This window comes from Mastomys coucha, unplaced genomic scaffold (genome assembly GCF_008632895.1).
Source record: "Mastomys coucha isolate ucsf_1 unplaced genomic scaffold, UCSF_Mcou_1 pScaffold7, whole genome shotgun sequence".
NCBI lineage: Eukaryota > Metazoa > Chordata > Mammalia > Rodentia > Muridae > Mastomys > Mastomys coucha.
The window spans coordinates 51375594-51387217 of record NW_022196913.1 but is presented as its reverse complement, the minus strand read 5'-3'; the positions used below and the strand labels follow the sequence as shown (position 1 = coordinate 51387217).

At 43.7% G+C, this 11624-nt stretch overlaps 1 protein-coding gene across 2 annotated transcripts in view; it reads right to left on the bottom strand.

Moving 5' to 3' along the window:
* Positions 1 to 11624, bottom strand: part of Cap2 (cyclase associated actin cytoskeleton regulatory protein 2) — a 154328-nt gene that overhangs the window by 5432 nt on the left and 137272 nt on the right. For both annotated transcript variants that reach the window (XM_031358436.1, XM_031358438.1), the window contains exons 8-11: positions 11026 to 11215; positions 8765 to 8937; positions 6879 to 7002; positions 6700 to 6782 (exon numbers count right to left, since the gene is read on the bottom strand). In XM_031358436.1, coding sequence (XP_031214296.1) covers positions 6700 to 6782; positions 6879 to 7002; positions 8765 to 8937; positions 11026 to 11215 — 570 coding nt within the window. The remainder of the gene's footprint in view (positions 1 to 6699; positions 6783 to 6878; positions 7003 to 8764; positions 8938 to 11025; positions 11216 to 11624) is intronic.

Below are 11624 nucleotides of genomic sequence, written 5' to 3'. Positions count from 1 at the left end.
ATGTACAGGGCCAGTGTCATCTGAGGACAGAGTGAAAGGACTATACAAGGGGGAATCCTGAACAGGCAGGACTTCCCTTTCTTGAGATGAAAATAAGGGATTAATTTGGAGGCAGCAACTAAAATGTTCAGAAAAGCCCCCAAACCCGTTAGTGAATCTGAAACGCCTATCTGATTTCACGATAAGAGAAACAGGATTCATTTACTTAAAATTTAAGTTTTGACAGTTATCTCTGAGACTGGGGCTAGAACAAATATCCATACAGACACTGAACAATAAGATTAATTTAGAATAGAAGCCAAGTAGATTGTTCCCAAACTTCAGAACAAGTAAGAAACTCTCCAATTCTTCTCACAGAAGTCATTTGCTGGGTAAGAGTCTGAGGGCTGAAGGTGAAGTTCAAATGAGATAGGTGTCTAGGTATTTCAAAATGTACTCATTTCAGAGCTCAAACTGAGGACATTCACCCAGATAATCGGGATCCTTGAGCAAGAGGAGGCAGTGCTTTTTACTGTTTACAAGTATCTAAGTCCAGTAAAAACTCAGATCAGTTTTAAGTTTCTCTTCTCACAATCAGTTTTCAAACCTTCGCACAATGTCCACAGGGATATACCGTTCCCCCAAGACTTCATTACCACTCAGAAGTCTCCTTCTTGTAATGGTAATTACAGCAAGAAAGACTTCTCTCCTTTCAACCTGAAGAAAGGCTAGTTTGCAAACCAAAGGAACACATTCTGTCTGTGGTCCAGGTGCCCTAAAGAATTCCTTGTGGGGTGTCTAGCCAGTCATCAGGCTTCTCCTTCTCCTCTTCTTGCTCCATGGAAACTGGATACCAAGTTGGAATTGAAGCCCAGAGCAAGAGAAAGGTCCAGCTGGGTCTTTCAAGGTCAGGCAAGTACAAGTAGGGCTCTCCCTGAGATAAAATAGTATATATACAAGTGTGTGTGTGTGTGTGTGTGTGTGTGTGTGTGTGTGAGAGAGAGAGAGAGAGAGAGAGAGAGAGAGAGAGAAAGAGACAGAGACAGAGAGACAGAGAGAATGAATGTTTGTGTCTGTCTCTGTGTGTGCATGCATGCATGCATGTGTGTGTTTTTAAAATGTGCCTAGACATGTTTTCATGACTTCTAGATTTCTTTATGTTACAATGATGAAAAGCATTTACATGCCAGCTTGAAGCCCACAGATACCATCAGCTAAGCTAAGGAAAGTGAGGAGCTGCCAGCCACTCAGTAATCATTGAAAAACTTTCACTGACAGTGGTTGTCTCTCTTCCCCAATCTCTATGTTTTCCTAGAACATTTTTTTTTTTGCCAAAAAAATAGGATTGCCAGGCCAAATTATATGAACTTTATCTTTTTTCTTTTCTTTAAATAATACCATTGTAGCAAAATTTGAAAATATACAAACCACTTATTTTTAAGTGTACAATTGGATGCTATTTCACAAATGTACAGAGTTGTGCAATCAGGACCACAAGCTGCTTTTTAGAATAGTTCCACTATTCTAAAAATATCACTAATGGCCACTTACAGTCGGTCCCCATCTCAGCCCCAGGCAGGTAAGTGATTTCTGCTTCAGTGGCGCCCAGGCTCCTTTCAGACAATTTACTAGGCACTTTAACTAGGTAATGGCACTCTCTTGGTTTGCCCAGAAAGTCACTAAGTGTTCTATCAAATGTTTCTCTTGTCTCTGAATTGCCCCTTCTAGCTCCTTCCACAGGCAACCAGTGGTTCACCCTGGTTCACATCCTTAAAAATGTAACCAGGTACTTCAGGCATGGAAACATATACAAAGAATAATAGATACCTGCACTTCCTGCAACAGCTTTAGTAGTGTTGCATTCTTGCTGATTCTCTTTTGGTGTGTTTGAAAGTTTGTTTCCTTCCTTCCTTTCTCCCTTCCTCCCTTCCTCCTTTCCTTCTGAACAGGGTCGAATGTAGCCTAATTCACCTTGAACTCATTTGGGGAGCAAAGATGGCTTTGTATTGCTGATTCTTCTCCTGTCTCCACCTCCTGAGTGCTTCGGTCACAGGTATATGCCACCGTTGTACCCGGCTGTACCGTTGTGTTTATTTTTGAGACTTGGTTTCACTTTGCAGCCCTGGCTAGCCTGGAACTTGCTGTACAGATCAAGTTGGCCTCTAACTGCACGCAGCCCTCCTGAGTGCTGCAGCTCATACTCAACCACTATTCCCCTGACCCCCAAGAACTAAGATCTCATACTATCACGGAAGCCCTCTGCATTGTCAACTTCCACCCGACTCTCCCTCACTTCCCCCTTCTTCCTTCTTCCCTGTATATAACTACTCTCCTGACTTTTGTTTGTTGTTGTTTTTAATTTTTTTTTTTTTTTTTTTTTTTTTTTTTTTTTTTTTTTTTTTTTTTTTTTTTTTTTTTTTTTTTTTTTTGCTTATGATCTGTCTGTTGAGTGAAGTGCTCAGGAGAATACCTTGACATATCACAAGTAGGCTTCATGTGTGAATTGGTTTGCAACTCTATATTTTTTAATGAATGGATCTATCACATAGCACCATCCTATAACTTACTCTTTCAGCTCAATGCCCTTAAAATTTTTTTACCTGTTTTTAAAATTCACCTTTTTTTTTTTGTTTTGTTTTGTTTTGTTCTTTAGTGCTGGTAACAATAGCTTGTTCTTTTTAGCTGTTGAATAGTGTTCAACTAGGAAGAACTGTTTACTCATTTGCCAGTTGGCGGACACTTAAATAGTTTTGCTCTCTCTTGCTACTACCACGGCACTGTGATACATGCTTTCCATGTTTCCTCATTTGTGACTAGAGCTTTACTCTATGCACAGAAGCACATAATGATTCAACCACAGGTTATGGATGTGGCATTTGTCCTTGGCGCCTATTTGTCCTGCAGTGAATGAACCAAGTTCACACTGTCACTCGGGTGTAGCAGGGCGCCCAGTGGTGCACTCCCATGATCACTTGGGTGTAGCAGGGCACCCAGTGGTGCACTCCCATGATCACTCGGGTATAGCAGGGCGCCCAGTGGTGCACTCCCATGACAGCTTGTCCACCTGATATTAGCAGGCACTCAGCCCTGCTCTTACAGATCCTTTACACATCAGATTCTGAGAACATGGCTCTGTTCAGAACACGGACATTCTGAATGCAAAACAGATGAGCGTGGACAGGAATCCCTGACTGGTATTCATTAACACCACTCCTTCTGTCACGCTAGCATATCTTCATATGTATGTATCAGCCAGTTCACTTTTTTTTTTTTTTTTTCGAGACAGGGTTTCTCTGTGTAGCTCTGGCTGTCCTGGAACTCACTTTGTAGACCAGGCTGGCCTCGAACTCAGAAATCCGCCTGCCTCTGCCTCCCAAGTGCTGGGATTAAAGGCGTGCGCCACCACCACCCGGCCCAATGTCTCTGAATTGTTAATATTCTCTGCTGGCTTTTCTATTAGAGCATGGGTCTCACTTTCTGGTTTGTGGTAGTGTCTTTACATGTTCTAGATGCAAATCCTTTATATTATCTACATTGCAAATATCTTTCCTTAATCTATATCTGGTCTTTCAGCTTTGCATATCATATCTTTGGTTGAATATATATTATGAAAATTGTGGTGTGTATGTATGCACAGGCACAGTACTGGCAATTATCCCTAGGACCTCACTCATACTATGTAAGCACTTCACCACTGACTCGATCCCCAGTCTAGAATTTTAACTTTAATGGGGTTAGATTAACCACTTGTTTTCTTTATGGTTTGTGGATTTGAATCACATAAGCCATGAAACCATGAAGGCTTCCCCCATCCCTGTACATTGTTCTAAATGTTTGAAAATATTTAATTTGGAACCTTTTAAATATGGCATGAAGTGGAGATTCAGTGACTTTTATTTTTTTTCCTTTAAATTTTTTATGTGTATGGGTGCAGAGCCTTACAAATACAGAGGCAGATATTAGCAGCCAACCATTGGACTGAGCATGGGGTCCCTAATAGAGGAGCTAGAGAAGGGACTGGAGGAGTTGAAGGGGTTTGCAACCCCATACGAAGAACAATAATATCAACCAACCAAACCCCCCAGAACTCCCAGGGACTAAGTCATCAACAAAAGAATATGCATGGCTCCAGCTGCATATGTAACAGAGGATGGGCTTGTCATGCACCAATGGAAGGAGAGGTACTTGGTCCTATGAAGGCTCGATAGATGCCCCAGTGTAGGGCAGGGAGGTGGGAGTGGGTGGGTTGGTTGAGGAACACCCTCATAGAAGCAAGGGAGGGAGGATGTGATAGGGTGTTTCTGGGAGGGAGGGAAACCAGGAAAGGGGATAACATTTGAAATGTAAATAATGAAAATATCCAATAAAGAATTTTTTTTTTATGCGTATGGGTGCATGTGTCTGTGTACTGTGTGTATACTACCTGTGTGGCCACAAGAGGGCGTCAGATCCTGAGACTGGAGTTAGAGATGGTTGGAAGACAGAACCTGAATGCTGGGAACCACACTTGGGTCCTCTGCAAGAGCAGCCAGTGTACTTACGGCTGAGCATCTCTGCAGCTCCTCAGTGCTGTTTCTCCACATAAATAACCAACTGTTCTAGAAGCCATTTCCATGTCTATACCCATCTACATCATGGCTTGCTAGTCTGCTTTTGTGTGTGTGTGTGTGTGTGTGTGTGTGTTGTCTTTTTTAAAAATATCTCCAACCATGTGTTACCTCAGGATGACCCAATTCACCTGTCCATCTGCTTTCAAATGATTTTATCTAGTCTTTCAAAGACTTTATTTTATTTTTGAGTTCTGTATATCTTGTGTGTGTGGGTGTGGGTTAGTACATGTGAGTGTAGGCCACGTGGAGTTCACAAGAGCATGCCAGGTGCTTGGGAGCTGGAGCTACAGGCAGTTGTGGGCAGCTTAGTTTGGTGCTTAGGAGGAGCCAAATTTAGATCCTTTACAAGAGCAGCATCACTCGTAACCACAGAGGCTCCCTTCTGGTTTTACTTTTTTTGGTCTCTTAGCTTCCAAATGAATTTTAAACTCCTCTTCCTCCTCCTCCTCCTCCTCTTCTTCCTCCTCCTTCTCCTCTTCTTCCTCCTTCCCCTCCTCGTCCTCCTCCTCCTCTTCCTCCTCCTCCTCCTCCTCCTCTTCTTCTATATTGCTGAAATATTTGAGCTTTGCCGGACTTACTTACAGACTAAAGAGACAGAAATGATACTGGAGTCTCTTTTGTTCATTTAATTCACAACTATTCTATGTTCTTTGTAAATATCTTTCATTTGTCTTGTTGATTTATTACTTGGTCCCCTTCAGTTTTGTTGCTATTCTGAATCTTATTTTGTGCCTCATTTCCTAACGCATATTTGTGCTGTCAAGAGATGATGATTTTTTTTTCTGTTGATAGTATACTTACCTAACCTTCTTGCTGTATAGTTTATTGTTGTCTCTTGGCCTTTATATAAAAACCAATCATTTCTCTGTCATATAAAGACATTTTTATCTCTTCCTTTTCAATTTTATTTATTTTGGTTTTTTTTCTTATCTTATTGCAGGAGTTAGAACTTTTAATGCATTCTGAACAGAAGTAAGGACAGGAAGACAGTTCTTGCTTTGGTGTCAATAGCAATTCTTCCAAAAGAAAGGTGCCATTTGCTGTAGGATTTTAAGAGCTATTCTTTATCTGGTTACAGTGTAACGTCCCCTTTCTTGGGATTATGAGATGTGTATGTGTAGAGCTGGCATTCCCATCCAGGACTCAGGGTCCCCAATCAGGGCTGTTTCCACACAGTGGGCATAAACAGAACCAACGTCTTAAAATGACAAGGTAAATAGACAAATGTAATATATACAATTAAGTGAGTTCTAATTAAACGTGTGAATGGAGAGACAACCAGGAAAGAGAAAGATTTACATAACTGAAATCTAATTTTGTCAATCACATGAGGAAACAGCAGATTGTAAAGGGTAATTAACACTAGGCAAATAGCAGAACCAATGAGAGGAGTTGGCCTTGGCCCAAAGTCAGAAGTCTTTTGGATCTTTGTATGTTGTAAAAGCCTATTCGACAAAATCAAAATTACTGAAGGAGTACAGATGAGATGTTCTCTTGTTTCTGAAAATTCAATTCTGATCCTATTTAATCCCTGGCTTTTTTTTCCTTTCTGATTATCTCATTAATTCTTTATACCACCCCCATTTCTCCTCCAGGGCCATTTTTCTCCATGGGGGGATTTTTTTTTTTAGCATGGGGGATGTTATTTTCCTAGTTTCTCAATAGTCTTCATTCATATAGTAGCTGATTCATCTCCACATGTGCTCAGCAACATTTACCAGGTGCCTACAGTGTTCAGGTAATACAGAGGTCTTTAGAACTGTGACTACTGCATAGCTGGCTTTGCTTTCACTTTTAGTGCTGGACAGAACCCAGAGTTTTATGACTGCCTGCACTGGGCCACTGAGCTGTGTCCCCAGCTTGGTAGCTGTCCTTGAGATCAAGAGAGTAAGACAGTGTTTGCTGTACAAAACAGGGGGGAAAAACCAAGACCGACTAACAGCGACTGAGAATAAAGACCGGGCTTCCCCAGAGAGGCGGCCATGAAGTTATGTTTAGAAAGATCAAGAATGTGATGTTTTCTGGGTGGACATAAGGAATGAGACCCTTCCTCTGTGCCCTTCAGGAAGATGAGTGGTTCAGGCAGAGCACGGCCCTAGAAGCTACTCACCTGGATCTGAATATCCTTGGAGTTGATCACTTCCACAATGCCCACCACATGATCAAACACCAGGCCAAACTTCTTGCAGTTATCTAAAAGAGAAAAACAAAGCTCCAGTAAATGCACGGGGCAGGTTTCTGCAACACAGTTCAGCACAGTGAGCACACAGGCTTATTAGTTTTGCCTACCGACAGTGATGGAGTTTACTTTTCCCTTTATCTGAAGAGTGGATTTGTCACATTTGAAAATGTAAGCCACTTGTTTCAGCTCAGTCTCTGAGATGACAAGGTCATTCCTGTCCTCTTGGTATTCCTAAAGGTAAAACAGACGTGGACATTAAACATGAATAGAAAGAAGGGCCGAACCCGCTGACGGCTGACCTTGCCAGAGGCTTCAACGGAATTGTTGCCTTTCAGCATGCTGTCTTCCGGAACATTCTCCTTATGGAGAGACCTCCAGGCCTTAGATGTCGATTGTAATCATGGGAGTGAGTGAACCACTTGGAAATGGCATCCATTTGCTTAGTGCTGAGTGTTGGATGTTAACGGCCCTGCTAGGGAGCAGGGCTGGAGCAGGGATGTGGTTGCTATGCACACTTGGTTGCTATGCGGATGCTGGCAGTCCATCTGATGCAGCATCAGGCCCTGCTGTGGTCATCAGGAGATGGGGCAGCTGGGGGTCTGAACAGTGCTTCAAGCTCCAGTGTCTTTTCAGGCCTTGGCAACCTTTCCAGGGCCTTTGTTCTTTAATCTTTAATACAGCTCTCTGATTCGGTAGGGGACTCCAGCTATCATCAATATTCAAAGCATTCCTGGCACACTTATATAATTAACCCTGAGAATGGTGGGTGGCAGCGGTGGCTTCAGGTTTTGAACAAAACTATCACTCCATCACCAAAAGACACAGAGTCCCACGAGTACTGGTTGATGGCTTCTTCCCCACCTGCTCAAAAGTTTGGAAATCAGTAATCACATTCACAGAAAGGAAGCTCACTGTCAGTGGCTAGGGCTGGAGGGCTAGAGGAGAAGGAGCCATTGTCTAACAGCCTGAGTTCTGCAAGATACAGAGCATCCTGCAGTGAATGCCAGGGATGGAAACCCAGCAGTGTAGACACATCCAGCACCACAGGGATGTGCACTTAAAGATGCTTGGCTGAGATTTGGTCTTTTGCAATGTATTGTAAGCGAAATACTGGCCCCCAAGTCCTGGTTGCCCCAGGGATGAGAAAAATCCACACATAGACCCAAGTGATGCTAGGTAACCTTGCCCCGCCCCCAAGTTATCTGTCATTGGTGAATAAAACTGCCTACAGCCTGTAGTTGGGCAGGAGATAGGCAGGGGTTTTTGGTCCCAGGGCTTGGGGTCTGAGGCAGGAGATCACAAAGGGGAGAGGGTAGAGAGAGGAGAAGTCGCCATGGGTAGGTGAATTATGAAAACAGGGTCATGAAGCCTGGCCAGCTGGAATTGAGAGCAGCCCATGGGGAACATGGGAAGTTATAACTCTGGGTCTTCTATAGTGAAGTAGACATGGTAGCATAGATGGTAGACATTTTCCCAGCTCCCATGCTGAGTAAGGCTTATTATAAACATAAGGGTTCTGTGTCTTTTATCTGGGAACTGAATGATATAAGGTAGAGTAGAAACCCCAATTTAAGATTAAACATTTACTGCAACAATTGCTACTGGTGAGTGTTAATGTGTATTTTTACCACAGTTTAAAAATATTTTAAAGGTGGTGGTGGCACACACCTTTAATCCTAGTACTTGGGAGGCAGAGTCAGGCAGATCTCTGAGTTCAAGGACAACCTGATCTACAGAGCAAGCTCACTGTCTCAAAAACCAAACCAAACCAAACCAAAAATAGTTCTAGAGAGTAGAAGGAAAGAATCAATAGTAGCTACTTAAAAAAAATGTATGCAAGTCTGCAGAAGTACCTGGTTTCTTCATTTTGGCATCATTTTTGCATCTTATCATTTCACTTGGAAATTTCCATGTCTTTCAGAAGTGGTTTGAGGTGTTTTGAAGTTAGTTTTAGTGGAGTGAATCAGAGTAAACATTACAGGATTCCACTCACCACTCTCCATTTCCTCCCCTCCAGTTCCAGCACTGGAGCATGTCTCTGAGGAGAATTCGATTTGGGAGATATGGGGCTTGGCGTGTGGGTTTTGGTTGGAGATTGAATTTGTCCTTGAGCCCTCAGGCTGGGATTCTTGTAGGTCTTCTTGTCGTCTGTGACGTGCCGGAGCCCTGGGAAGGCAGAACAGTTTTAATTGTCAATTTACCCTAGGCTAGGATCACCTGGGAAGAGAATCTCAATAAGAAAGTGTCTAGGTCAGGTTGGCCTGTGGCGATGTCTGTAGGGGATTGTCTTTTTTTTCCTCCCGAGACAGGGTTTCTCTGTGTAGCCCTGGCTGTACTGGAACTCATTCTGTAGACCAGGCTGGCCTCGAACTCAGAGATCTGCCTGCCTTTGCCTCCCAAGTGCTGGGACTAAAGGCGTGTGCAACCACCACCTGTGGAGATTGTCTTGATTGTCTTGACTGGTATGAGAACAGCTTAAAAATGGGCAGTACCATTCCCTGGTTGTGGACCTTGGACTATGTAAGAGTAGAGAAAAGCTAGCTGAACACTAAGCATGCATGTGTTCACTTTCTCTCCACTCGTGACTCTGATGTGACTAGTTGCTTCACGTGCCTGCCCTGACTTTCCCACAATGATAGACTGTAATGTGGGATTGGAAGCCCTTCTTCCTTGAAGTCACTGTTGTTACAGCAACAGAAAAGAAATTAAAACAGGAGGTGGCACAATGTAGGTATGAATCATCCCATCTAGTGAAAGGGGAAATGGCCACCATGCAAAGTACACAAGAACTTTTGGTAAAGTATGTAAGAACTGTTGTTCAAGATCAGTATGCAGAGGCTGAATCCTGTGTAAGTTTAGATTGAAAGAAATGTGTGTGTGTGTGTGTTTAAAGATCATTGCTTTTTGGATATAAATATTCCTCAAGGCCCATGAAAAACTTGGTCTCTAGATCAAGATACTCCTCTGCAGGGTTGTAGAACCTTTAGATTTGATCAAAAGTTTGAAGTGAATCCTTGCTGGAAAAAGTAGGTCACTGGTTGCAGGTCCTGAAATCCCATAGCTTGGCTCCACTTCCTGTCCACTTCCTGTCTGATTCCTGTTTTACCAAGAAGTGAGAAGATGAGGGGTTAACTCAGCTGGGTTTGGAGCCACCTAGGAGACACAACTCTTGCATAGATGTGTCACTGAGCAGAGAAGACTCACCCCAAATCGGGATGACCCATGCAATGAGCTGGGGCCTCATCCTGAAGTAAAGGGAGAGTGTGAACTGGGTACCAGTGTCCATGCCCTCTGCTTCTTGACCCACTAGGATGGGAACAAGTAGTCCTGTGCTTTTCCCTATAGATGGACTGTGTCCTCTCAAACTGTGAGCCAAGACAGATCATTCCTTGAGTTGCTTTTGTGGGGAATTTTGTCACAGTGATGAGAAAAATAACGAACACAGTGACGAACCCTGTTTTTAAAGAGATGGCACACCTACTGTGCAAAAAGCAAACAAAACTATCTAAGCCCCCAAAGACTTCCTGGTTGACTCACAGCTAAATCATTTCTTAGGTATGGTTTACAATGCTATGCCACCCCCAGGTAGTACTTCCCAGCATTTGAAATCAGCTTTAGAGTCAGAGGTCCATTCCTTTACTTTGCAAGTGAGTTTCAGAGAGATGGCACCATAGGCCCGAGCCAAGAGTAAACTTGAAGGCTGAGTTCTTGGCTTCCAGCCCCATGCAGAGTAACCTCTACACCCTCAATCCTATTAAATGTGCAAAACAAAAATACTGCAACAGCCCTTCGGGTCACGTGACTAGATCGTCTAGCCTGAGTATACTTTTGATCCTGATAAATGTTAAACATTTGTATTAAAATCATCAACTACTTGCCCTGTGAAGACAAAGGTAGTTCAATGATAGACCTTCCAAGGAGTAGGATAGAGGTACTATTTGCCACTTTTATTTCATTTGATCCGGATGACTTAGTTTTGGAGATTGGTGGCGGAGCCCTGGGGCTGAGGAGGTACCACTCATTGGTCAACTGAGAACCCGGAGTCTCTGAGTTCTCACTGGTTTGTATTGCAGCCCAATGAAGGCCCTGTTCCTGGAGCTGGAAAGCACCTAGGCTCCCACCTCAAGAGGCAGCTCCTTCTCCCTGTATCCTGAGGATGGCAGTGGATGGGGTACATTTCCTTGAGGCCGTGGAGAATGCATATGCCTAGAGCCAAAGGGAAAGGGAGTTGGCTTCCAGGATTTGTTTTCTTACCTTTAGTGATGGCTTCTCCCTGATTAAGCTGGGCAAATAAAGCTGAGCGAGAAGGGGAGGGCTCCTCCTTTTTACCCTCATTCTCAAGAGGTGGAGGTGGCCCAGGAGGAGGTGGTGGTGGAGGTGGTGGTGGGAGGCCAGGCCCAGAGGAGAGGATGGAAAATGCTGACGCTGTGGATGCTACAGGACCCTGTAGGAGACAGAAGATGGGAGCTTTGCTGAGACTGGAGCTCTGGCTGTGATCGTCAGGGGTTCAAGATTCTCCAACAGGGTGCCGGAGGCACAGCCATGCATTGAGAGTCTTTTGTGAAGGCCCTGGATCAGGGGGTGATCTTCTGGGAACACACAGTGTGTTGGGCGGGACCTGCATGTTTAGAACTCTCACTGCAAAGTCATCAGCAGGCAAATATCCAGAGGCCCATATTCATGCCCAAGGCTCTGGGTATGAGTGAAATCTGGCCTTGAGTAACTGGAATCGTGAGAAAAAGTGGTTCAGTGGATAGGAAAATTAACTTTTGTGGACATGGCAAACTAAAACCACTAAGGGGAGAGAGAGAGAGAGAGAGAGAGAGAGAGAGAGAGAGAGAGAGAGAGAGAGA